The 27242-nt window shown below is 46.3% G+C and overlaps 1 protein-coding gene across 1 annotated transcript in view; it reads left to right on the forward strand.

The window, feature by feature from the left end:
• Positions 1-27242, forward strand: part of HSD17B7 (hydroxysteroid 17-beta dehydrogenase 7) — a gene marked incomplete in the record, with an annotated part of 167007 nt that overhangs the window by 40623 nt on the left and 99142 nt on the right. Inside the window, 1 exon segment of the mRNA XM_029617811.1 lies at positions 11294-11386. Within this exon segment, the coding sequence (XP_029473671.1) occupies positions 11294-11386 (93 nt within the window).

The following is a 27242-nucleotide window of genomic DNA, read 5'->3' on the forward strand; positions in this document are numbered from 1 at the left end:
TGGTAAGGGGGGGGAGATAGCACTTAGATTGCAATTAAGAGCAGTTATATAGAAGGGTATTGAGAGTAGAAGCAGATATAAGGGAAATCAGCGATGGTGCATAAAATGGGGTGTTGGGTAGATAAGGCTGGGCATATAAAGGAGAAGAAAGACATATGTAGTTCAAGTATAGGCATGTGTGAATAACCATGTCTTGAGTTTTTGCTTGAATGTTTTGGGAGATAGCTTAAGGCGTAGTTCGGAGGGCATAGTATTCCATAACATGGGGCCAGCAAAGGAAAACGCTCGTGCTTTAGTGGAGGCATGGTTATATAATTTGGGCGAAGGGGTCTGTAAGGTGGCGAGGTATTGATTTCTGGTAGGTTTAATAGAAGTTTGAAATTGTAGTGAGTTATTAAACCATTTCATTTCAGGATTGTGGAGGGCTTTATGGATAAGTGTTAGTGTCTTGTAATGTATGCGAGATTGAATGGGGAGCCAGTGTAACTCCTTCAAAACTGGCGTAATGTGTTCCTTTGAGTTTGTGTTAGTAAGGATACGGGCTGCGGTATTTTGCAGGATTTGTAAGGGGCGGATGGCATTTTTGGGTAGGCCTAGGAGAAGTGAATTGCAATAGTCTGTTTTGGAAAATAACATGGCTTGTAGAACTGTCCGGAAATCAGATGCGTGAAGCAAGGGTTTCAATTTTTTGAGTGTATGTAATTTGAAAAAACACTCTTTAAGGATTGCATTGATAAATTTTTTGAGGGTCATTTGGTCGTCAAGAATGACTCCTAGGTCTCGGACTTGGTGGGAGAATTGTATGTGAGTCGATGTTATAGGTGAGGTGGGAGAGGTATGTAGGGGGGTGAGAGAAGATATGATCATGAGTTCTGTTTTTGTGGAGTTAAGGGCAAGTTGTAAGGAGGTTAATAGATTATTGATAGAAGCGAGTGTGGTGTCCCAAATTTCAAGGGCTTTGGGTATGGATTCCGTTACTGGAATGAGGATTTGTACATCATCAGCGTACAAAAAGTGTGGATGCAGGAGACGTCGAGGGATCGGATTCGGACATCTCCTGCTCCTCCTTTTCCTCAGTCTTTATTTTGGCGATGCACAGGGCCTTTAAGGCCCGCAAGGCGCGTAAGCGTTCCACAGCTTTGTCTGGCGGTCCCGAGGGGACACATTCCAGGCCTCGAGCGCCCTAAGCTGCGGACCTCGATGGAGGAGCCGCGGGCAAAGAGGCCCCTGAGGGCCAGTCCCTGCCCCCGAGGGGGGTGGAGGGTGACGGGAGTCTGCAGCCCGGGACCAGACGCCAGGGACAGGCGTCCGAGGGCGACGACCCTAGGGTCATTCGGCTGTTTCATAGGGACGAGCTGGCGCCCCTCCCCGCCATTTTGGAGGAGTTAGGGATTGCCGACACTCCAGTTGAATCCAGGGGAGGCTCCATGGATCTGGTCTTGTTGGGCCTGAGTGGCCCCCTACGACCTTCCCATTCCATTTTTTGGCTATGGATCTGTTGTATAGGGAATGGGACACCCCGGACTTGGGTTTGAAGATTTCCAAAGCGATGGACAAGCTTTACCCGTTACCAGCGGACGCCTTGGAGATCCTGCGGGTTCCTAAAGTGGACGCCTCGGTGTCAGCAGTAACGTAGCGCACTACCATCCCCGTCACGGGCACCACGGCCCTGCGGGACCTCCAGGATTGGAAGTTGGAGCTGCAATTGAAAAAGATCTTTGAGGTCTCGGCCCTAGGGGCCCGGGCGGCGATCTGCAGCAATTTTGCGCTTCGTGCCGGATTGCGATGGGCCCAGCAACTGTTGGCCAATGAAGGCCTGTCAGAAGAGGAAGCTCGACAGGCCGGACGGCTGGAATCGGCCGTGGCCTACAGTGCGGACGCGCTGTATGATCTCCGAAGAACCTCCGCTCGTTCCATGGTCTCGGCGGTTTCCGCACGGCGACTTCTATGGTTACAGAACTGGACGGCGGACGGGGCATCCAAGTCCAAGCTGGGCTCCTTGCCATTCAAGGGTGAGCTGCTGTTCGGAAAGGAGTTAGATGATATGATTCAGCTACTAGGGGATACTAGAGGGTATCGTCTCCCGGAAGATAGGTCGCGTTCCAGGTCCTCCCTCTCCTTGTCCTCGAAGCCTCGGTTTCGGGGAAATCGCAGATACCGAGCTTCACGGTCGGCCGCTTATTCCTCATCCTCCTCTTCCTCCTTTCGCCCCGGAGGGGGCCGGCAGCAAAGCCAGTCCTTTCGCGGCAGGCGCTTTGGTAGATCCGGTTCCTCCCAGGCTCCGTCAGGAGTTAAGGCCACACAATGATGTGCGGACGGCGCATTCCTCAGTACCCAGGGTAGGGGGCAGATTGACTCTTCTACGAGGAATGGGCCAAGGTCACATCGGATCAGTGGGTACTGTCAGTGATAAAACACGGTGTTTCGATCAGGCAGATCGCTTTTGTCTAGCTTTTACAGGTACATAAGAACATAAGAAAATGCCATACTGGGTCAGACCAAGAGTCCATCAAGCCCAGCATCCTGTTTCCAACAGTGGCCAATCCAGGCCATAAGAACCTGGCAAGTACCCAAAAACTAAGTCTATTCCATGTAACCATTGCTAAGGTAAGCAACTCTGCTTTAACTTTGTTATCTCCTTGTTAAACCAGTCCTTTAAAAATAGTTCATTTCATTTGCTTCCATTCCTGTCTGTGGCAGTTATCTATGGTCCTTTTCCCAGCCCCTCCTCTGTAAACAATCGACAGAAAATTTTAAGCAATTCCACTGTCTGCTTGTCAGCCTGTACATATTCTCCCTCCCCCTTCGTGTCTTATAATCCTGTATTTGTGCTTCCTCCTTCTGGCTGTGGCTTCTGGCCAAGCAAAGATATTGCAACAGGTGTGGAGTTGAGATGGGAGGGTGTTGGCGGAGAGGGTAAAAAATGGGGAGAGGAAGGGGAGGAAACGCTGGATAGTTGTGAATGAAGGATCTTGGTACCATAGCCCAAGTGCCAGTTGTGGTTGAACTGGAAGCCCGGGGAGCAGGAGGAAAATGCTTGGATAAAAAAAATGACTCTTGTATCATCCATGCACATTTTATTTTTCACGTAGATAAGCAGCATGAATTAGCCATGCTGTCTGGACGTCTTCCATGCCACTAGGTGGCGGAGCTCTCAAAGCTGAAAACTGATCTTTGTCAGAGAGGCACGCCTGCTTGCATGATCCCGCGCTGCCTCAAGTCGCCCCAGTCCTTTTTTTTCACGTGACTGAGTGCATGCGGAGCTGTCTCTCTCTTCTTTCTCCTCAACTTTCTAATAAAAAAAAAAGAGAAAGTCACTTCTCTTAGGGGCAGCTAGCTATCCTTCTTCCTTTTCTTCTATCTTCTCAAGGCACCCCCCCCCCCCCAACTGCTAAAAGACCTTCGCGTTGAGCCTCCTTGACCTCCCGTTTTGCCCGGGCAGGCACAAAGGAGAGCTCCGGCGGCAACAGCACACGCGTTTAAAAAAAAATAAAACAAAAACGAGTCGACTTGACCCACCGATGCATTGGAGCAAGCGACAACAGTTCATCAACGCATCAGGCACCGACCTTAGTCGACTCACCAATGCATCCGCTGGCGCGCTAAAGCAACGACGTGCCCGTCGAGGCGCGACGTGTGCGTGGGCACGCGCCGGAAGTAAGGAACACAGACTCATGTGCCGTACTACAGAAGCAATCGCTGCGTGTGCTGGAGAGCCAGAGCACAGACGCAAGCACCGAAGCGAAGAAGCATCGATGTGTGCGCCAGAGGCCTGGGAGCACAGACGCAAGCTCCTAAGCTCGTACCGGTGGGCCAGAGCACTGATGCATGCGCCAGCCGCACTGAAACGCTTACGCGTGCCAGCAGGCCCCGGCATCAATATGTGTGCTGAAGCGCGATAGAGCAGACGTGTCCACGAGCTCGCCGGGGGAAAAAAAAGCATCCCCGGGCATGCTGAATTGCCAATGAGCACGTGAGAGTAACAAACTTTTCGCGAGTGCACCAACGCATCCATGGCTCTCGGACGCGTCCGTTGGCGCACCGGGCACTCTGCTGCGTCTGCGGGTACCCCAGCGCATCAACAGCACTTCATCAATGCAGGGCTCACCAACATCGAATCACTCGGCCCTGTGATGCTATCCCACCAACTGTTTGCCGCCTTCGTGGACACATCCACCTTGGGGTCTCTGGACCACCAAGAGATCATTGTCGGGCATGGGCCCCGCAAGCCCTTCCTCCCGTGTGTTCAACAAAAAAAAAATATCCTTTCTTTTTCAGTCACGGGCGGGGTTCAGGATACCCCCAGAGGACCAAGCAGCGACATGCCGCTGGCATCACTGCACTCGACGGGCACTGCAACTTAACTGTGGTGTTGCTTCAGCCGGTGGGGTCTCTCGCGTTCTCAACTTGCAGTGTCTTGCAGCGTAGCGTCTATAGAACGTCATCTTCTTCAACAACAGCCGACATAACATGGAAACCCTGCGGTTCCCAAATGGTCTCCTCGGAGCACTCCTATTCATGAAGCTTTTTTCTCCACAGGGTGACCCCCGCACACCATCCTCACCTACTATGTCCAGTCTCTTCTTTGGGAGTTCCATCTCATTGACTTCCTGAGAAACGGGGAGAACACAACCTCTGAGTGAATACTCGTGCGGTCTGTAGCCACACAACAGTTGTTCGAAATCCTCCAGAATTTTTTCTGACACCCCGGCGGAGCCTGCCGTGCAAACAAAGCCTGGGAGTTCCCCCTCGGAGAACCGACCATTTCCTCTCGAATTCAGTCTTCAGTCTATGAAAATCTAATACTTCAGAGCCCAGTTCCCTCAGTCTTCGATCGGGAGGGAACATACAATTAAAAAAAAAAAAAAAAAATATATATATATATATATATATATATATATATATATATATATATTATCTTCGTACTATTTATTATATATATATTTATACTATTTATATTTATACTATTTATATATATATATATATATATATATATATATATAAAATAAATAGTACGAAGATAAACATCAGGGGAGTACAGTCTTCTGGCCTTCATCCCATAACCATCCGGCAAGAGAGGTATATCTCGACCCTTTCGATGGAAAGGTGCTCCAATCTATAGTGCTGCTTACGGCAATGGAGACTCACACATAATTTATACGGCGCAGTCTTTCATGTATGTCTCCTGTCTCTGGCCCTTTGTCCCAGGGCACTCAGCCTTTGAGCACTGCATGATATACAAGAAGCTTAACGAGATCTTCTTCACATATGAATCCACCCAACACTATTACCGCTGGTCACCGAGCTTCCTTACGGACGGGCGCAGTTGTCTTCCCGACTTCTTGTTGATGACAAGCGGACGAAAACAGTCTAAGTTCTGGACTAAAGTGTGACCTGGTGGTCCGAGCAGTGGACCCTGAACCATGAAAATCAAGGGTCAATTTCCCATATTACTTCTCCCTGGCAAAATATAAGCTTTCAACACCCTTTCTCAACTATGGAAACAGAAAGTGGAGCCATGTTTCTGTCCGGGGATGATTCATCCAGATCATCTTTCTAGACTACTTTTTTTTTTTTTTGTTATTGTTGTCTTTGCCAACCATATCAGATCTATTGACCCATTGGTGTCGTTTAACCTTTACATTCGCAAAGTAGGCAAGGGCGTTCCTGAACCCCCTCGCAAGCATCCAGGAGCAATTTTTAAAATTTTTAGGGCTCCAGGGTTTCTACCAACTTTAGTAGGAGACAGAACTCCCACTTCATCTTATTCTGAGAGCACAGCTCAATCAACCTTTGCTCTCCACGTCATACGAGGGTGCACTCCCTCCGATTCTCTTCTTGCCGCACCTGGTCCGCCTGAACCACCACAATCAGTTCTACAGGTTTCTGCTAAGGGGATCAGCCATCTCCTCCCACAATGGCACCCTCTCCCCCCACCTTCACCTGAGCTTGCTCGCTTCGCAAAAGGTACGATACCCTACATCCAACCCGAACCTTCGTTCTCCCAGAGGATGCCTAATGAGGAACGGATTCTCTACACCACGGGTTCCTATCACCAGGGGTTCCACAGTGGCACTGGCACACCTTTTTGTCGACATGGGGATCCACATATATATTTTCCTACCTAGACGACTACCTGCGGGTGGCCGCTAGCCAGACCACCCGGTGACCAATCTACCCAAAAACTTCCTCTTGCCTGATTACTATGGGTAGATGATTCGCTGCCGCAGAGTCTCATCTGCAAACCACCCAGTTCTTGCAATTCATCGTAGCTTCTTTCGCTCATTCAGGGCAGGTCCTTCCTTCTGAGTCTCAGGTGCAGGCCCTGACAATGCAGGTTCATCGTACTACCAACGACCACCAAGACCCTCAGCCTAACGAATCTCACAATCCTCTGTCGCAGGGCATCCTCAATCTATCTTGTACCTCATTCACGACCCCATATGTCTCATTCTCACTGGACCCAATACGGTCTGTTTTTCATCTTCCCTCCGCAGCTGGCTCGCTCCCTCCTAGCAGCTGCAGAGATTGACTACGGGCTGACCACATCGGCTTTGACGACAGGCTTGCCATATCCTATATCATACGTTAATACCAAGGAAGGCATTCCCTTATGTCACCCACTTACGGATTGAATGACTGTTGCCACTGCAGGCAGATGCGATACATCAACCCCGACCCGCTCTTCGGACACTTGGGCAGTTCCTCCGCAGACTCATTCTCCTGCTCCACTCAAACAGCCAATTTCCTCTATTCAGCTTTACCAAAGAGGGACGGTCAGATCCCCTACTCCTTGCACAGCAGCATATCCATCTGCCTGCTTCCTACTTTCTGCCCAGGGTTTGTAACCTATACAACTTAAAAAAAAAACCAAACAAACAAAAAACCTCTGGGATCGGGAAAACACGCTCGGCATTTTTACCATCTTAACCTCTTCGCATCTGATCAGATCGGTATGTTCAACCCATCTGCGGATGCAGCTCAACTGCCCGCTATCTACCACTGGTCACATTCCTCTTGGTCTGAAGAGAATTCTACTCCCATTATCGACCTTCCTGGCACAGTCCCAGCATTGCATCGCACATGCCTCGAGCCTAGTTTGTCGCTCTGGCGTTGGACTGAACAGTCGTGGTATGCTTCTCTAGTTCAGTTATTGTTCACCAACCGATCCCTCGGGGAACATCCCACGCCTTCTCATCCAACCAGTGGTTGCTCCACCGCTTCAACAATCTGCGACTTGCACGGTTCAGATCCCAGGTGCTGAGTTTTTTTCTTGACGCTTAGAGTTCTTCTGGTCTCTTCGCAGAACTTACTCTCCCAGCATGAACTACCGGCGGAACGAATCACACTGCACCTTCGGGTACTTTGTTAGCGCAAACCCACTCGCCTGTCCGCCAAGCCAGGTCCCATTTTCCTCCATCTACTTTGTCGGAGCCTTTGGACCAGCTTCAGTGTCGGCATAGGGCAGTACCATATCCCTTGCCATTACCCCATCAATATAAATCCAGTATCTGTTCCCCCGCTCAACTCAGAGTTCATGTCGGGGGGGGGGGGGGGGGTGTCTCCGGATCTGACCTGAAAGCACATAAATTCCATGGGATGTGGACAAAGTGTTAGGGCACGGCCATGCTCCCTCCATAACAGCCACTGCACACTTCTTATGCCATGTTGCCTTGCTTGAAGACTGCCCTTTTTTTCAGTTTGTCATTTCTGCCAGGCAACTCATCGATCCGAGGCACTTAGTAGGCTAACAGCCTGGTCAAACATTTTCACCATGGCAGGTGAAAATTTCTCACTCAAGAGCATTAACATTACATTGCCCTTCAGGTTTTTCCCAAAACCTCTAGCCTAACAGAGCAAACTTAATCTCCATATGGTGTTTTGTAACAAAAACATTTGCTTTTTCACGATGTCACACTACTTCCGAATGTAGAGCCCCACAGCTCTGTCTCCTTTAACCGAATGCCCGAAACACTTTGTTTTCAGGTACACACTCTGACTTGGATCTCGAATTTCTTTCTTTTCTACTTTCAACAGCATTCAGAGTCCCAATCCACAGCCCATAACACGCACCATGTCCATACTGTGCTTACTTCACTAGATCATCTCCATGAAGAACCTATCCAGGCACTTTGTAACATGACCCCCAGGGTCCTCACTATATCTGCTAAGCTACTGCTTCATGGGCAGACTGCAAATGACGCACACAAGACAAGCACAATTCTCCAGTAGCACATGGCTGAACCACAGCGACAACAACATCATGAAACTGTCCACCTATGGTCTATGCCTTGAGCGCATTTCCTCATTTACATCATGTTCATGATGTGGGCTATATGCGCTCAATACATTAGCTGGGGACTCCCAGACAGCTAGGAATAGACACTGCTAGGATTCTAACTAAAGCAAAAAAAAGGGACCACATTACTCCAATTTTAAAGAATCTCCATTGGCTCCCTATAAAATATAGAATCCTCTACAAAACTCTCTCAACCATCCACAAATCTATCTACAAAACCTCACACCTCGATCTCAGGATCCCATTGCAGCTGCATTCATCCTCCCGTCCTTTGAGATCTGCACAAAAAGGCTCCCTAAAAGCCCCTCCAATCAAAATATCTTCAAACAAAAGAGCCTTCTCCACAGCGGGCCCTAACCAATGGAACTCTCTCCCTTCAGACCTTAGGCTCGAACAATGCCCAATTACCTTCAAAAAAAGACTCAAGACCTGGCTTTTCACACAAGCCTACGCCTGAGTTGGACTTTACTAATCACTCTCCCACCCTGGTCAACTCATTATGTATCCCACTGCTTAACAATCCTAAAAACAATTACTATTTCCTCTTGCCAACGATTGACCACTTGTTACATGATTGACCCTAATCGCTAGTATGTTAGATTTCTGTTATTTAAAATGTTGTTTTTTCATAATGTGTTATGTAATTTAATTTAATTATTTCCCAGTTCTTCATTTCCTTGTTCTCTGTAAGACACACATGTTAAGTCATTCCAAAGTTAGATGTAAACCGAAGCGATTAGTAACATTGTTACCAGAACCTCGGTATATAAAAATGTTAAATAATTGGCTAATTCATGCTGCTTTTCTACGTGAAAAGAGCAGGTTTACTCACCGTAAATCGTGTTTTCCGTGGATAGCAGATGAATTAGCCATGCTGACCCTTCTGCCTCCCCGAACAGTTTATCCCTTGCATCTAGTCTTGCTTTGATACGGACTGAGGATACCTGAGGCAGCATGGGATCTTGTAAGCAGGTGCGCCTCTCTGACAAAGATCAGTTTTCTGCTTTGAGAGCTCTGTCACCTAGTGGCACGGAGGATGTCCAGACAGCATGGCTAATTCATCTGTTATCTACGGAGAACACCGTTTACGGTGAGTAAACCTGCTCTTATATACAAAATAAAACTACAGCTACATGGATTTCAGTATGTTTATATTTTATTTTGAAAACTGAATTTGTTGGAGGTGTGTTTGTGTGTGTGTTTTTTTTGTCCAGTAGATTACCCTCCTTTTGCGCTTCTAGCTCAATTATGAACAGAAGAATATAAGCGGTGCCACGCAGGGTCAGACAAATGATCTATCAAGCACAATATCTGGCCTTTACTGGAGCTGCAGAATAATGAGTCTTTATTTGTAACTCCTTGGGTTTCTTTCATTATTACTTCTCTCCTCTCCCATCTTGCCCAGCCATCATCATAATTGCCAGAAGCTACAGAGCCGGACCCTTTTTAGCACCTGTTATGCATTCTCCCCAAGTTGGCCACTAGACATCAATATTGTGTGATGACTGAGATTTTCTCTTCCACAGAGCCTGTGCAGCATGCTCTGCCCTGACTTGCCAGAGGAGCATTAGCCAGGCTTGGGAATTGGGTCTACTATCATATAGAAACATAGAAATGACGGCAGAAGAAGACCAAACGGTCCATCCAATCTGCCTAGCAAGCCCCCACACTCATTTTTTTTTTGTACTTTTCTGTTACTCTTGTCCCTTTAAATAACATTTTTGGTTCTATTTACCTTCCACCCCCGCCATCGTAGATAGCAGTGCTGGAGCTGCATCCAAGTGAAGCATCCAGCCAATTGATTTGGGGTAGTAACCGCCGTAATAAGCAAGCTACTCCCACGCTTGTTTACCCAGCCTGTGCAACTCAGTCCTTGTTGGTTGTTTGAATACAAATCCTCTTATCTTCATTCCCCCTGCTGTTGAAGCAGTGAGCTGCGCTGGATATGTATTCTAAGTGAAGTATCAGGCTTGATTCGGGGTAGTAACCGCCTGAACAAGCAAACTACACCCATGCCCATTTGTTTTACCCAGACTATGCAATTCAGACCTTGTTGGTAGTTGTCTGAATATAAATCATCCCTTCTTCATTCCCCCTTCCATTGAAGCAGAGAGCTACACTGGATATGCATTGAAAGCAAAGCATCAGGCATCTTTGGCCTGGGGTAGCAACCGCCGCAACAAGCAAGCCACTCCCCTGCCTCTATGTGGATGCAAATCCCTTTTTCCACATTTCCTCTTGCCGTTGAAGCATAGAGCAATGTTGGAGTCGCATCAACCGTGTACATGTACACTGAACAAGGATATTAATCTCCAGGTAGTAGCCGTCATTCCCGCAAGCCACCCCCATGCCTCTTCTCATTCCCATCCTCTAGACTTTATGGATCCACAGTATTTATCCCATTCCCCTTTGAAATCCTTCAGTTTTGGTCTTCACCACTTCCTCTGGAAGGGCGTTCTAGGCATCCACCACCCTCTCCGTGAAGAAATACTTCCTGACATTGGTTCTGAGACTTCCTCCTCGGAGTTTTAAATCGTGACCCCTGGTTCTGCTGATTTGTTTTGCAACGGAAAAGGTTTGTTGTTTTCTTTGGATTATTAAAACCTTTCAAGTATCTGAAAGTCTGTATCATATCATCCCTGCTCCTCCTTTCCTCCAGGGTGTACATATTTAGATTCTTCAATCTCTCCTCATAAGTCATTCAATGAAGGCCATCCACCTTTTTGGTCGCCCTTCTCTGGACCGCCTCCATCCTGTCTCTGTCCCTTCGGAGATACAGTCTCCAAAACTGAACACAGTACTCCAGGTGAGGCCTCACCAAGGACCTGTACAATGAGTAATTAATGACCTGTTTAATGAGTAAGTTGCTTTCCAGTTAGTTTTTTGCTGGCTGGAATTGCACAGGTTATTTATTTGCTGCTATTAGCAATGCTTTGCAAGACACTTAAACTGACTTTTGTCAATACTGTTCCTAACTTTCTTTGCTTCTCATAGGTACCAACGAGTTGATTACCTGTACTTGAATGCTGGCATAATGCCTAATCCACGCATCAACATAAAAGTATTTCTCTCTGGCCTCTTTTCCAGGTATTTAGCATCAGCACTATAATTCATCATTTTTGTGCCTTCAGCATTTATTTAACTGATTTATGCCTTTCTCCACCTGAGTATGTTTTCCTTGGTCAGCATATCTTAAAAGATGTCCATTTTAATCTAAAATGAATTATATATGGTTAAATCAGTCAAAGTGATGATGAAAGTAGTGTAAAAACAAACTAACAAACACATTTATTATAAACTCAGTCAACAACAATAAGCAAAAAACAATCATACGCTAAACTTTTTTTTAACAAAAATTTAATAGCAAAAAGTCAAGAAGAATCATAAAGCCAAATTTAACTAAAACATATAATCCTAACATGGCCATGTTTTGCAGATCTGCCTGCAATAGGGGTAAAATCTATAAAAATATAGAAATTTCAGTGGTATAAAATAAATTACATAAATTAGGAATGTGCATTCATTTTGAAATGATACCATTTTTGTTTCTTTCATGGACCCCAAAATAAATGGAAGGCACCCATGAATTTAACAAAAATGTTTGAATTTGTTTGCATCCCCATGGGACTGATAACTATAGTAAACCAATGCCTGTGTGGGGTAGCAGCCTTGCTGGGGCAGAAGTAGGCAAGTAGACAGGACAGAGGACCAATAAAGTTGAAGCATTCTGGATCATTTTTCGTCGATAAGCAGGCTGAATTAGATATGAGCTGAATAGAATTAGACATCAGGCACCACTGAACATAAAAACTTTCTCTCAAAGCTGATAGAGCTTTTTAGCTCTACTGAGCATGTTCAGGAGTTGCCTCAACTCTTCAGTTTTATTTTTATCCGTGCTCTGCATGGAGACATTTTTCACATACATTTTCACATAGATAAGCAGCTGAATTAGCCATGCTGTCTGGGTATGTCTAAGATTAGTAAAGTCTTTCAGCTAGGTGCTCCCTCTTGTATCTTTCCGCGATTGCCTGAGGCTCCTCAGTCCAAGTTTTTTCCGCGTGACTGATTGCACACGGAGCTCTCCTGAGAGAAATCTTTGTTGTGAGGTAAAAAAAAAAAAAAAGAACAAAACACCATCAGAAACCACAGGAAAGGACCATTTCAGATAGGATGCTTCGATCAGGATTTAAATTCTATGCCTGTGACAAGATTATATCGGTCACTGATGGCCACAAATCTTGTTATCTCTGCCTAGGTCCGGATCATGACCAGGCAAACTGTGAGGTCTGCGGCCGCATGTCCCCAAGAGCGCAGCATCAGCGAACTGCTAGGATCCAGCAGTTAAAAGCATGACCATTGGGCTTTTATGCCCCTTCTGAGGCCTCAACAAGATCCTCCTGTTGGGATTATGTTAGAATAAGTAAGTGAGTGGGCCCTTATGCCGAGGTGAGAGGTGTAATCGACCAGGGGGAGGAGCCTTGGCTGCGGGATGAGATACAGCAGTCCTGGAGGTGGAGCAGGAGAGAGTGACCCCTGAAGGTGGGCCATAGTGCGACAACACAGCTGACATCAGACTCAGCTGGAGAGACGAGAGTCTAGGAGCGAAATAGCATTACCTGAGGGGCGGGGAATGCCGAGAGCGTACAGTCAATGAAGTACTCTGAATCTGTAGTGAAGTTATGCAGGAGGTTCCTCTGATAGTATCACTGCACAGGTGCGTAGAGCAGGGAGGAACCTGGGATTAAGTCCTCACGGCAATGGTCCGAAGAGCGGGGTACACCGGCGAGGGTTCTCTGGTATCACAGCACAGGTCCACAGTGCAGGGAGGAACCTGGGAGCAAGTCTTCACGGCAATAGTCTGCAGAGCAGGGTACACCAGCAAGGGTTTCTCTGATGGTGACACGATGCGGGTCCTGCAGAGCAGGGGCAAACCTGGAAGTGACTCCTCATGGCAATGGTCTGCAGAGCGGGGTACACCAGAGAGGATTCCCATGTAGAGACACCACAGGGATCTAGCAAGAGGTACTCACATCAACTGAAAGCAAGTAGAAGTTCCGTAGAAGATCTCAGGACTGAGGCAGGCTGAAGTCCGGATGAAAGGTCCTCCGAGGAGTGGTTAGCCGAGAGACGAAGGAGGCCCCCGAGAAGCGGGTACCCAATAGTCTCACCACGGAAACAGGAACAAGCTGAAGTGAAGCTGTAAGAAGCAGCTAGTGAACTCGTTCCCAAGTCGCCAGCTTTCTAGGCTGGCGAATATAAATATCGGAGTAGTGTGACGCCATCAGTTAGGGACGCTGCCGAGGTTCCCGTCATAACATGGTTAAAGCTGGTCAGAAAGCGCGCGCCTAGGGAACCCCACGGGTAACATGGCGGTCGGCAGCATTTATGCTGCTTGAGCAGGCCTGGGAATGGAGGCCGGAAGGCTGGTGGTAGCTGGCCGAAGCCGCGAGTTCACCCAATGGAGTCAGAGTAGTGAAAAGAGAAGTGAGCAATGGCGGCCGCAGCCGTCTGTGGTCGCGGAGCGTAACAGTATCCCCCTTCTTAGGGGTCCTCCCCAGGGGTCTAGGTTTTCTCAGATGAGATATGTGGAATTGTTTGATCAGTTCTTTGTCGAGAATGTTCGCTGCTGGCTCCCAACTGTTTTCTTTTGGTCCAAAGCCTTCCCAAGATAACAGGTATTCCCAATGTCTTCCTCTTTTCCGTATGTCCAAGATGTTTTGTACTTGATAAGTGATATTCTCCTCAGAGGCTAGAGGTTGCGGTTCAGACGGCTTCTTGGAAAACTCGGAGAGAACAAGAGGTTTAAGTAAGGAGACCTGGAAGGCGTTATGAATCCTGAGTGAATTAGGTAGGCGTAGACTGTATATAACTGGGCCCAACTGACGAAGTAAAGGGAATGGCCCGATGTATCTTGGAGCAAAGCGAACTGCGGGTAGTTTCAGGCGAATGAATCGAGTACTAAGCCACAATTTATCCCCATTGCCTTGCCCATATTGTAGCATTTTTTTGACTTCAGAGGTGCTTGGTATCCTCCCAGAGTTTATGCAACTCTTGAGCGGTGGCTTGTGCCGCAGGAGAAGCCACGGACAGGGATAACGGGTAAGGCCTGGTGTCCGTATACCACTTGGAAGGGTGAAGACCCAGTGGATGCAAAGAGATGGGAATTGAGCAAATTCAGCCCAAGGCAATAACTCGGACCAATCATTTTGATGTGAGTTGACGTAGGCCCGGAGAAACTGCTTTAAGGTCCAGTTTGTCGCTCCATCTGTCTGTTGGCCTGAGGGTGATAAGCAGACATAAGATTTAATGGAATGTCAAATTTCTTGCATAGGGCTCTCCAGAACCTGTTCGTAAATTGCACTCCCCGGTTGGAGAGGATATGCTTCGGGAGTCTGTGAAGTCGGAATATATGGCGGATAAACAGTCTCACAGCTCCGGAGCAGAGGGTAGGCCAGGTAGAGCCACAAAGTGAGCCATTTTCAAAAACCGGTCCACTGTAACCCAGATAGTAATGTTGCCATTGGCAATGTGCGTTCATCGTTCACTGGGGGCGGGTAGTGGTTGCAACAGACCCCAGGGTTGATCCGTCAGTGGCTTCTGGCAGGTGCAAGTGGGGCATGACTCCACGTATGCCTGAGCATCTCTCAAGGTTGGCCACCAGTGGGGTGGTCACCTTTGGGGTGATAGGGTCCTAGCCTGACCTGGATGGCCCGCCAACAGGGAATCATGTGCCCATTGAAGAATTTTTTTACGTAGAGGACGGGGAACCACAGTCTTCCTAGGTGGAACAGTGAAAGTGGCAGAGAGGAGAACTTTATCTGGATTGATGATATGCTGCGGAATGTCCGGGACGTCCTCGGTAGTGAAGGACCGGGAAAGAGTGTCGGCTCGAGTGTTTTTGTCGGCTGGCTGGTATCTTAACAAGAAATTGAACCTAGTAAAAAGAGAGACCAGCGAGCCTGCCGATGGTTAAGGCATTGTGCCTGGTGCAGGTATTGTAGGTTCTTGTGGTCTGTATATACCGTGACCTGGTGCTGAGCCCCCTCGAGTCAGGGGCGCCATTCTTCGAAGGCGAGCTTAATTGCTAATAATTCTTTGTCCCCGATTCCAGTAGTGGCGAGAGAAGAATGAACAGGGATGGTAAAGTATGATGGGCGGAATGCTGGCTCAAAACTGCACCAATGCCTTCATCTGATCCATCGACCTCTGATGATGAAGGGTCGTCAGGGATCCGGGTTCGCAAGCATGGTTCTCTGAGGAATGCGTCTTTAAGTTCTTGGAAGGCTTGTATAGCCTCAGACGACCACTGCGAGGGGTTGGCTCCCTTGCCGAGTCATGACGGTGAGAGGAGCGGTAATGTGGAATGAATGACCGGTAGTAGTTCGTAAATCCCAGGAATCTGCGAAGTGCCTTGAGACTCGTTGGTTGGGGCCACTCCTGGATACTCTTGGTCTTCTGAGGGTCCATTTGGAAATCTTGACTAGATGCCACATAACTGAGAAGGGAACAGTCTCTTGTTCAAAGGAACATCTCTCCAATTTGGCGTACAAACTGTTGTCTCGTAGACGCTGAAGAACTTTGCAAACATCTCTGTGATGGCTTTGGAGGTCCCGTAAAAACACCAGAATATCATCCAGATAGACTACAATGCACTGGTAGAGCAAGTCTATGAATACCTCATTCATCATGTTCTGGAATACCGCTGGAGCGTTACAAAGGCTGAAAGGCATTACCAGCTATTCGAAGTGACCGACACGGGTGTTAAAAGTGGTCTTCCACTCAACTCCCTGACGTATCCAGACTAAATTGTAGGCCTCTCTCAGATCCAATTTAGAGAATATTTTGGCCCCTTGGAGCCTGTCAAACAATTCTGAGATTAGCGGTAAGGGATATCTGTCTTTCTGGGTAATTTCGTTTAAGCCTCGGTAATCTGTACACGGTCGGAGGGAGCTGTCCTTATTCCCTAGGAAAAAGAATCCCGCTCCAGTGGGAGACTTAGAAGGTCGAATGAACCCCTTAGCCAAATTCTCTTGTAGGTAGTCTGACATAGCTTTGGTTTAGGTTAACGAAAGTGGGTATACCCTTCCACGAGGAGGCTCAGAATTAGGAATTAAGTTAATTGCACAATCAAAGGATCGGTGAGGTGGTAGTGTATCCACAGCTTTCTTAGAAAACACATCGGCATACATGCAGTACTGTAGCGGAAGACCTGGAAGAGACATCATGGTGGTTAAACAAGGCAGCAGTGATACGACCTCCAAGCAACCCTTATGACAGGCGTTGCCCCAATGGGAAAGTTGTAAGGTATCCCAGTTGAATTGTGGAGTATGGAGTTTCAGCCATGGAAGTCCAAGAACCACTGGATGAATGGCCTTGTCTAATACGAGGAGAGAAATGGTCTCTGTGTGCATGGATCCGGTACGCAACTGGATGGGAACTGTGGAGCAAGTAACTCTGCCGGGTAACAGCTCACCATGGATTGAGGAGAGCAGGAGTGGCGTAGGAGTGTGGACCATGGGGATCCGGAGATGCTCCACCAGCTGTCGGAGAATAAAATTACCACTGGCCCCGGAATCCACTAAGGCAAGGGTGTGAAATTCCAAGGTTCCTGAGTAAGACGGGTAAGGTTAATGGAGGAGAGGGTGATGTCAGGCCTAGGACAAGTCCTCTGGCAGGACCTAGGCCTGGAAGTTTCTGGAATGAGTGGGCATGCTGGAACCGCGTGTCCGGGTTGACCACAATACATACATAGTCCTGAACGTAGGCGGCGACGTTTCTCCTTCGAGGATAAGTGACTACGGTCCATCTGCATAGGTTCCTCTTCATTGGCCTCTAGTGGAGCCGCGATCTTTGTGGAAGGCGCAGGATGAGTGCGAGGAATTCCCGCAGCCACCCTTTTTTGTGCTCTGGTCTCTTGAGAGCGTTCACGAAGATGGCAGTCAATGCATCCTGCGAGATCTATGAGGGCATCCAGGGTGTCCTGTAGTTCCCGAGCTGCTAGCTCATCCTTGATGTGTGGACTCAGCCCCTCAAGGAACATCGCACGCAGGCAGCCCAAATCCCAATGTAGTTCGGACGCAAGAGTTCTAAACTCAGTGACATACTCAGTGAGGGATCTGGAACCTTGATGTAGGTGCAGCAGTGTGGAACCGGCGATGGTCTTGTGAGCAGGATTGTCAAGAACGGAAAAGGGCAAGAAAGCCCGGCAGGTCATGAAGGATTGGGTCTGTTCGTTCCCACAAGGGTGACGCCCATACCAAGGCTTTCCCTTCCAATAGGGAGGGGATGTACGTTGTCTTAGTAGCCATATCAGGAAAGTATGCTGGTTGCAAGGAAAAGTGCATGTTGCACTCATTCATGAAGCCTCTACAGGACAAGGGGTCTCCTGAAAAACAAAGAGGTGCCAGCAAGGGCACTGGTGGCACGATTGGCAGACGTTGCGGCAGTATCCAGCCAGTTATTTAAAATATTTATGGCGTTAGCCAAGCTCTCCAGTACTTTCTGCTGGTCAGCAATCTGTTGGGCCAGACCGGGGATGGTCTGAAGGCCCGAAAGCTGGGCCGGGTCCATGGACTTGGCAATCTGTTGGGATTCTGTTAGAATAAGTAAGTGAGTGGGTCATTAGGCCGAGGTGAGAGGTGTAATCGACCAGGGGGAGGAGCCCCGCTGGGCCTCACAGTCGGGAGGCGGAGCCTTGGCTGCAGGATGAGATACAGCAGTCCTGGAGGTGGAGCAGGAGAGAGTGACACATGAAGGCGGGCCATAGTACGACAGCACAGCTGACGTCAGACTCAGCTGGAGAAACAAGAGTCTAGGAGCGAAGTAGCATTACCTGAGGGGCGGGGAATGCCGAGAGCGTACGGTCAATGAAGTACTCGGAATCTGTAGTGAAGTTATGCAGGTCCATAGAGCAGGGAGGAACCTGGGAGTAAGTCCTCGCAGCAATGGTCCTTATACACTTTTTCCAAGTTTTATTGTCTGGATGTGCAGGCCCTGGAGGATGCAGCCTTTGCCATGCGGTGTTGACTGGACTGCGGGCAGCCTCCCATCCTGTTGGGGAGTAGCTTTGGTATATCCCACTGGTCCTGAGTCCATCTTTCTATATGCTAGGAAATGGAGAACTTACTACTTACCTGATAATTTTGTTTTCCTTAGTGTAGACAGATGAACTCAGTTTCCCGCCCTTGGCTGCCACATGAGTCTGTCAATAGTCCTCCTGTAGGGTTGTGGGTCCCCAGGGATTTCTAGTAAGTGTTCATCTAGTCCCTAGCTTTTGCGGTACTTCGAATCTTACATGAGTTCAGTGTTTGGTTGGTTGAGTACAGTTCTGGTTACCTTTTTTTAATCAGGTTTTTCAATCAGGTTTTTTGCTAGTCTGTCAGCAGTTGCTTTTGAAGAGAATACTTGGCATGTTGAGGTCATTGCAGGGCTATATATACTGTGACATCAGCTTGCTCCGAATCCATCTGCTGGCAGGGGAGCATAAACCCACAGGTCCTGAGTCAATTTGTCTACACTAAGGAAAACAAAATTATCAGGTAAGTAATTTCTCCATTAAATTTGCTACTTTTGCAGATATGTTAGTTAACCAAGTTAATTCTTTGAAGGCAGATACAGGAATTTGCTATTTTTGCTTCTATCTCAGGGTTGAAACTTAATTTAGATAAATCTGAGGCTATGGGCACTTTGATGCGGGTACAAACTCTTTGGGGTCCAGATTTTCCTTTGAAATGGGTGGGAGACTTGTTTAGAAATTTGGGGATTAATCTTTATTCAGATGCTCCTAGGCTCTATTAGGTTAACATTAGAGATGTGAATCGTGTGCCAGATCGTCTTAACGATCAGATTTGGCTGCGGGGGGGGCTCGAATCTGATCGTTAAGATATGTGAATTGGAATCATTTCCGATTCCAATTCACATTTTTTTAGGAGGCCCGCACCGCAAAAAAAAAAAACAAAAAACCCACATTTGACCCTTTAAATCGACCTCCCGACCTGACCCATCGCTAATTATTTTTTTACGGAGGCCCGCGCCACAAAAAAAAACAAACACATCCGACCCTTTAAATCGACCCCCCCCCCCCCCTCCCGACCCGACCCGACCCATTGCTAATTATTTTTTTACGGAGGCCCGCGCCGCAAAAAAAACAAAAAAACCCATCCGACCCCTTAAATCGACCCGACCCATCGCTAATTATTTTTTTACGGAGGCCCGCGCCGCAAAAAAAACAAAAAAACCCATCCGACCCCTTAAATCGACCCCCCCCTCCCGACCCGACCCATCGCTATTTTTTTTTTACGGAGGCCCGCGCCGCCAAAAAAACCAAAAAACCCATCCAACCCCTTAAATCGACACCCCCCCCCCCCCCCCTCCAGACCCGACCCACCGCTAATTATTTTTTTACGGAGGCCCGCGCCGCAAAAAAAAAAACAAAACCCATCCGACCCTTTAAATCGACCCCCCCCCCTCCCGACCCCCCCAAGACCTTTTAAAGTTACCTGGTGGTCCAGGGGGGCCTCAGGAGACCTCGGGGAGAGATCCAGGGGGTCCTCGGGGAGAGGAGAGATCCAGGGGGGCCTCGGGGAAAGATTTCCCAGGCATCACCTGTTCTAAAAAAATAAAATAAAAATGGCGCCGATGCCCCTTTGCCCTTACCATTTGACAGGGTATCCGTGCCATTGGCCGGCCCCTGTCACATGGTAGGAGCACTGGATGGCCGGCGCCATCTTTAAAGATGGCGCCGGCCATCTTTACTCATCAGCCCATAGTATAATATGGGCTGATGAGTAAAGATGGCGCCGGACATCCAGTGCTCCTACCATGTGACAGGGGCCGGCCAATGGCACGGATACCCTGTCACATGGTAAGGGCAAAGGGGCATCGGCGCCATTTTTTTTTTTAGAACCACTGATGCCTGGGAAATCTTTCCCCGAGGACCCCCTGGCTCTCTCCCCGAGGCCCCCCAAGGACCCCCTGGACCACCAGGTAACTTTAAAAGGTTTTGGGGGGGTCGGGAGGGGGGGGGTTGATTTAAAGGGTCGGATGGGTTGTTTTTTTTCTTGCGGCGCGGGCCTCCGTAAAAAAAAAATAGCGATGGGTCGGGTCGATTTAAGGGGTCGGATGGGTTTTTTTTTACGGCGCGGGCCTCCGTAAAAAAATAATTAGCGATGGGTCGGGAGGGGGGGGGGGGGGTCGATTTAAAGGGTCAGATGGGTTTGTTTTTTTTTTTGCGGCGCGGGCCTCCGTAAAAAAAAAATAGCGACGGGTCGGGTCGATTTAAAGGGTCAGGGTGGGTTTAGGGGCTTTTTTGGTGTGCCCTATTTAACGATACAATACAAATGCCCCTGACGATAAATCGTGGACATTTGTATTGTATCGTGCACTTTATCTGACGATAATTTTAATCGTTCAAAAACGATTCACATCCCTAGTTAACATCCCTATCCATGCTGGTAAAGATGAAGGCCAAGTTGGCTCAATGGCATTCTCTCCCACGTTTATTAGTTGGTAGAGTTAATCTTTTCAAGATAGTTTTATTCCTAAAATGGTTATACATGATGTGACTCTTTCTGCTGTGGATCCCGAAAAAGGGCATCAGGAAATTACATGGGATGTTGTCCAAATTTCTATGGCAATGAAAGAAACTCAGATTGAAACTAATTTAGTTAATGGGTTCTTGGAAGACCGGGGCTATTGGGTTACCAGATTTTGAAAGATATAATTAATCAAAAATAGAAACAAATCTCCACTCCGTGGGTTAACCATGTGACCAGTTGAAAAAGCCAATAACACATCTCAGTTGTATCAAAAATGTGGTGGAAACAACTGCTTTATCTGTCCATAAACAAAATATAAAAAGGTAAGCGTGGTAGTTTCATATATTCACTAATTAAGGTACCATCCAGGTTACCTATTAACTGACCACCAGCCACTCTTTATACATGATTGCAGTACCACAAGATAATTTTTTTCGAAAAGATTTTTTTTTTGCATTTAAGTCACAAGCAAAAGTACTTTTCACTGAACTATGTAATAAAACTAAGGTATATTCCAATGCTACCAGGATCATGCCAAAGACCTGGAATTGCTCAGACTATTTTCATAAAGATACTATACTTAATGTATAACTAAAAACAGTTCATTAGTACATTTCTTATTAAATCGCTATGTGAAAGCTTGTCATAAATATGTTGTCATAAATATGTTAAATGTTATATAAAGAAACTATCACATTGATTTTTATGAGCAAATAAATACAGCGTATATATACATTTATGACACAATCCTTCGCATGCTGATTTAATAAAAAATTTGTTAATGAACTGGACTTAGAGTTATACAATAGGTGTAGTATCTTTATGAAAAGAATTCCAGGCCTTTGGCCTGGTAGCACTGGAATATACCTTAATAGTTTTATTACAATTAAGTTCAGTGGAAGGTACTTTTGCTTGTGACTTGATCCATTGAACACACAAGTTTGCAGGAGAGTCAGGAAGTTTTAGTGGGAAATATTGACACTGAGTAGCATTACTAATAGAGAAGGTAGTCTAATTCATTGAATCAAGAAGTGGGACGAAATGACCCAAAGCTTATTGTCCAGATTTCATACAAATCCAAAGTTAAGTTAAAGGAATCAAAGCACTATAAGTGTTTGTAAGGTGTGGGTAGGGCAGTAGTATACTACTGATCAGAAAATAGATATATAAGAACATAAGAACATAAGAAAATGCCATACTGGGTCAGACCAAGGGTCCATCAAGCCAGCATCCTGTTTCCAACAGTGGCCAATCCAGGCCATAAGAACCTGGCAAGTACCCAAAAACTAAGTCTATTCCATGTAACCATTGCTAATGGCAGTGGCTATTCTCTAAGTGAACTTAATAGCAGGTAATGGACTTCTCCTCCAAGAACTTATCCAATCCTTTTTTAAACACAGCTATACTAACTGCACGAACCACATTCTCTGGCAACAAATTCCAGAGTTTAATTGTGCGTTGAGTAAAAAAGAACTTTCTCCGATTAGTTTTAAATGTGCCCCATGCTAACTTCATGGAGTGTCCCCTAGTCCTTCTACTATCCGAAAGAGTAAATAACCGATTCACATCTACCCGTTCTAGACCTCTCATGATTTTAAACACCTCTATCATATCCCCCCTCAGTCGTCTCTTCTCCAAGCTGAAAAGTCCTAACCTCTTTAGTCTTTCCTCATAGGGGTGTTGTTCCATTCCCCTTATCATTTTGGTAGCCCTTCTCTGTACCTTCTCCATCGCAATTATATCTTTTTTGAGATGCGGCGACCAGAATTGTACACAGTATTCAAGGTGCGGTCTCACCATGGAGCGATACAGAGGCATTATGACATTTTCCGTTTTATTCATCATTCCTTTTCTAATTGACTGCCGCAGCACACTGAACCGACGATTTCAATGTGTTATCCACTATGACACCTAGATCTCTTTCTTGGGTTGTAGCACCTAATATGGAACCCAACATCGTGTAATTATAGCATGGGTTATTTTTCCCTATATGCATCACCTTGCACTTATCCACATTAAATTTCATCTGCCATTTGGATGCCCAATTTTCCAGTCTCACAAGGTCTTCCTGCAATTTATCACAATCTGCTTGTGATTTAACTACTCTGCACAATTTTGTGTCATCTGCAAATTTGATTATCTCACTCGTCGTATTTCTTTCCAGATCATTTATAAATAAGTTGAACAGTAAGGGTCCCAACACAGAACCCTGAGGTACTCCACTGTCCACTCCCTTCCACTGAGAAAATTGCCCATTTAATCCTACTCTCTGTTTCCTGTCTTTTAGCCAGTTTGCAATCCACGAAAGGACATCGCCACCTATCCCATGACTTTTTACTTTTCCTAGAAGCCTCTCATGAGGAACTTTGTCAAACGCCTTCTGAAAATCCAAGTATACTATATCTACCGGTTCACCTTTATCCACATGTTTATTAACTCCTTCAAAAAAGTGAAGCAGATTTGTGAGGCAAGACTTGCCCTGGGTAAAGCCATGCTGACTTTGTTCCATTAAACCATGTCTTTCTATATGTTCTGTGATTTTGATGTTTTATAACACTTTCCACTATTTTTCCTGGCACTGAAGTCAGGCTAACCGATCTGTAGTTTCCCGGATCGCCCCTGGAGCCCTTTTTAAATATTGGGGTTACATTTGCTATCCTCCAGTCTTCAGGTACAATGGATGATTTTAATGATAAGTTACAAATTTTTACTAATAGGTCTGAAATTTCATTTTTAGTTCCTTCAGAACTCTGGGATGTATACCATCCGGTCCAGGTGATTTACTACTCTTCAGTTTGTCAATCAGGCCTACCACATCTTCTAGATTCACCGTGATTTGATTCAGTCCATCTGAATCATTACCCATGAAAACCTTCTCCATTACGGGTACCTCCCCAACATCCTCTTCAGTAAACACCGAAGCAAAGAAATCATTTAATCTTTCCGCGATGGCCTTATCTTCTCTAAGTGCCCCTTTAACCCCTCGATCATCTAACGGTCCAACTGACTCCCTCACAGGCTTTCTGCTTCGGATATATTTAAAAAAGTTTTTACTGTGAGTTTTTGCCTCTACAGCCAACTTCTTTTCAAATTCTCTCTTAGCCTGTCTTATCAATGTCTTACATTTAACTTGCCAATGTTTATGCTTTATCCTATTTTCTTCTGTTGGATCCTTCTTCCAATTTTTGAATGAAGATCTTTTGGCTAAAATAGCTTCTTCACCTCCCCTTTTAACCATGCCGGTAATCGTTTTGCCTTCTTTCCACCTTTCTTAATGTGTGGAATACATCTGGACTGTGCTTCTAGAATGGTATTTTTTAACAATGACCACGCCTCTTGGACATTTTTTACTTTTGTAGCTGCCTCCTTTCAGTTTTTTTCTAACAATTTTTCTCATTTTATCAAAGTTTCCCTTTTGAAAGTTTAGCACGAGAGCCTTGGATTTGCACACTGTTCCTTTTCCAGTCATTAAATCAAATTTGATCATATTATGATCACTATTGCCAAGTGGCCCCACCACTGTTACCTCTCTCACCAAGTCCTGTGCTCCACTGAGAATTAGATCTAAATTGCTCCCTCTCTCGTCGGTTCCTGAACCAATTGCTCCATAAAGCTATCATTTATTCCATCCAGGAACGTTATCTCTCTAGCGTGACCCGATGATACATTTACCCAGTCTATATTGGGGTAATTGAAGTCTCCCATTATTACTGCACTACCAATTTGGTTAGCTTCCCTAATTTCTCTTAGCATTTCACTGTCCATCTCACCATCTTGACCAGGTGGACGGTAGTATACCCCTATCACTGTAGTCTTCCCTGATACACAAGGGATTTCTACCCATAAAGATTCATTTTGTATTTAGTCTCATGCAGGATGTTTATCCTGTTGGACTCTATGCCATCCCGGACATTAAAGCGCCACACCTCCTCCCGACTGCTCCTCTCTGTCATTGCGATATAATTTGTACCCCGGTATAGCACTGTCCCATTGGTTATCCTCTTTCCACCATGTCTCTGAGATGCCAATTAAGTCTATGTCATCATTTACTGCTATACATTCTAGTTCTCCCATCTTACTTCTTAGACTTCTGGCATTAGCATACAAACATTTCAAAGTTTGTTTTTTGATTGTATTTTATTCTGCTTTTTAATTGATAGGGATAAGTTAGAATTTTTTAGCTCAGGTGAATTTTTAGTTACAGGCACTTGGACTACTTTTCTAATTATTGGAACCTCACTGTCGGGATGCCCTAATTCTAATGCATCATTAGTATCCTTTAAAGATACATCTCTCCGAACCATGCGCTGCTGAGCGACTGTCGGCTTTCCCCTTTGTTCTAGTTTAAAAGCTGCTCTATCTCCTTTTTAAAGGTTTGCGCCAGCAGTCTGGTTCCACCCTGGTTAAGGTGGAGCCCATCCCTTCGGAAGAGACTCCCCCTTCCCCAAAAGGTTCCCCAGTTCCTAACAAAACTGAATCCCTCTTCCTTGCACCATCGTCTCATCCACGCATTGAGACTCCGGAGCTCTGCCTGCCTCTGGTGACCTGCGCGTGGAACAGGGAGCATTTCAGAGAACGCTACCCTGGAGGTTCTGGATTTAATCTTTCTACCTAAGAGCCTAATTTGGCTTCCAGAACCTCCCTCCCACATTTTCCTATGTCGTTGGTGCCCACGTGTACCACGACAGCCGGCTCCTCCCCAGCACTGTCTAAAATCCTATCTAGGTGACGCGTGAGGTCCGCCACCTTCGCACCAGGTAGGCATGTTACCAGGCGATCCTCACGCCCACCTGCCACCCAGCTATCTACATTCCTAATAATCGAATCACCAACTATGACGGCCGACCTAACCCTTCCCTCCTGGGCAGTAGGCCTTGGGGAGATATCCTCAGTGCGAAAGGACAATGCATCACCTAGAGAGCAGGTCCTTGCTACAGGATCCTTTCCTGTTACATCTGGTTGGTGCTCTCCCATTATGAGACCTTCTTCCTCCAAGGCAGCACCAGGGCTGCCAGTCTGAAGTTGGGACTGGACTACTATGTCCCTGAAGGTCTCATCTATATACCTCTCTGTCTCCCTCAGCTCCTCCAGGTCTGCCACTCTAGCCTCCAGAGATCGGACTCGTTCTCTGAGAGCCAGGAGCTCTTTGCATCGCATGCACATGTACAACTTCTCACCGGTGGGTAAAAAATCATACATGTGACACTCGATGCAAAAGACTGGAAAGCCCCCCTCTTGCTGCTGGACTGCTGCCTTCATCTCAATTTTGATCAGTTCCTAGTTAAGTTTTAGGTTGCTATGGGAGTAGGAATGTGTCTAAGTTCCTTTAAATGTATTAGTGAATTCACTATATGTCTGGTAGTGGCCTACTGGAGTCTGATCGAATTCTCAGTAAAGTTTTTGTTGATGGGGTTTTTTTTTGTTTTTTTTTGTTTTTTTTTTTGTGCAAGTGGCACCTGCCTATAAATTAAGGGATGAGCTTGGGGTGGGTGGGCAAGGGGTGGGAGGGTTGGGAATTACAAACAGTCTAACTTTATTTAGTCAGCCTGAGTGACTCACAGCTCCCTTGATTAACAAATGTTGTTCTCTATTCAAACCTAATCACACTACCTCAACACCTTTCCAAGGTGAGTAACTGAGCTGAACTATTCAACTTTTTTACTTTGGTATATACTGCTCCTAGCTTATTTCTAGCTTCTGGCTACTTTTTTGTGGGGGGGGGGGGGGGGGTTTGTGTTTTTTTTGTTTTTCAATACAATGCACTCAGTTATTTATTAAATAAAACACTTAGCTCTTTAAAAGTCTGGAGGACACTTTAATAGTCAGGCAGACTTTTAAAAAATAAACACACTACCTACGCTACCTTATTGGACTGACTAAATACAAACAGTCTAACTTGTTTATTTATTCACTGCCAACCTACTGCTACCTTATTGACTGACTAAAATACAAACAGTCTAACTTGTGTATTTACTGCTTACCTACTGCTACCTTATTGACTGACTATTTAAAATGCAAACAGTCTAACTTGTTTTATTCACTGACTGACTATTAAAGGCACAAACACACAAACACACTAAATAATATTCCCAAATAGTTAACTTTGCCCCAATACTTTTAAAAAAGTCAATGTCAATGTCCCAAGCAAAAACTTACTGATTCCTTTCAGCCACCAGCAAGGTGATCCTCTCCTCTCAGTGTTTCCATGGTGTGATCTTGAAAGGCAATAGGCAAAGGAGGAGGGATTATGTTCACACTCCTTGCTTTAAGTATTTGTCTGTTTCTATTCTTGGTTTGGAGTTTGGTCTGTTCAGTCATCTGCTTTCTGTCCTGGTCTGTTACCATCTGCTTCTATTCCTATTGTTGGCTTGCAAACTTTGATGTGGGAGGCGTGAATCCGGGCTTTT

This window comes from Rhinatrema bivittatum, chromosome 10, assembly GCF_901001135.1.
Source record: "Rhinatrema bivittatum chromosome 10, aRhiBiv1.1, whole genome shotgun sequence".
Classification (NCBI taxonomy): domain Eukaryota; kingdom Metazoa; phylum Chordata; class Amphibia; order Gymnophiona; family Rhinatrematidae; genus Rhinatrema; species Rhinatrema bivittatum.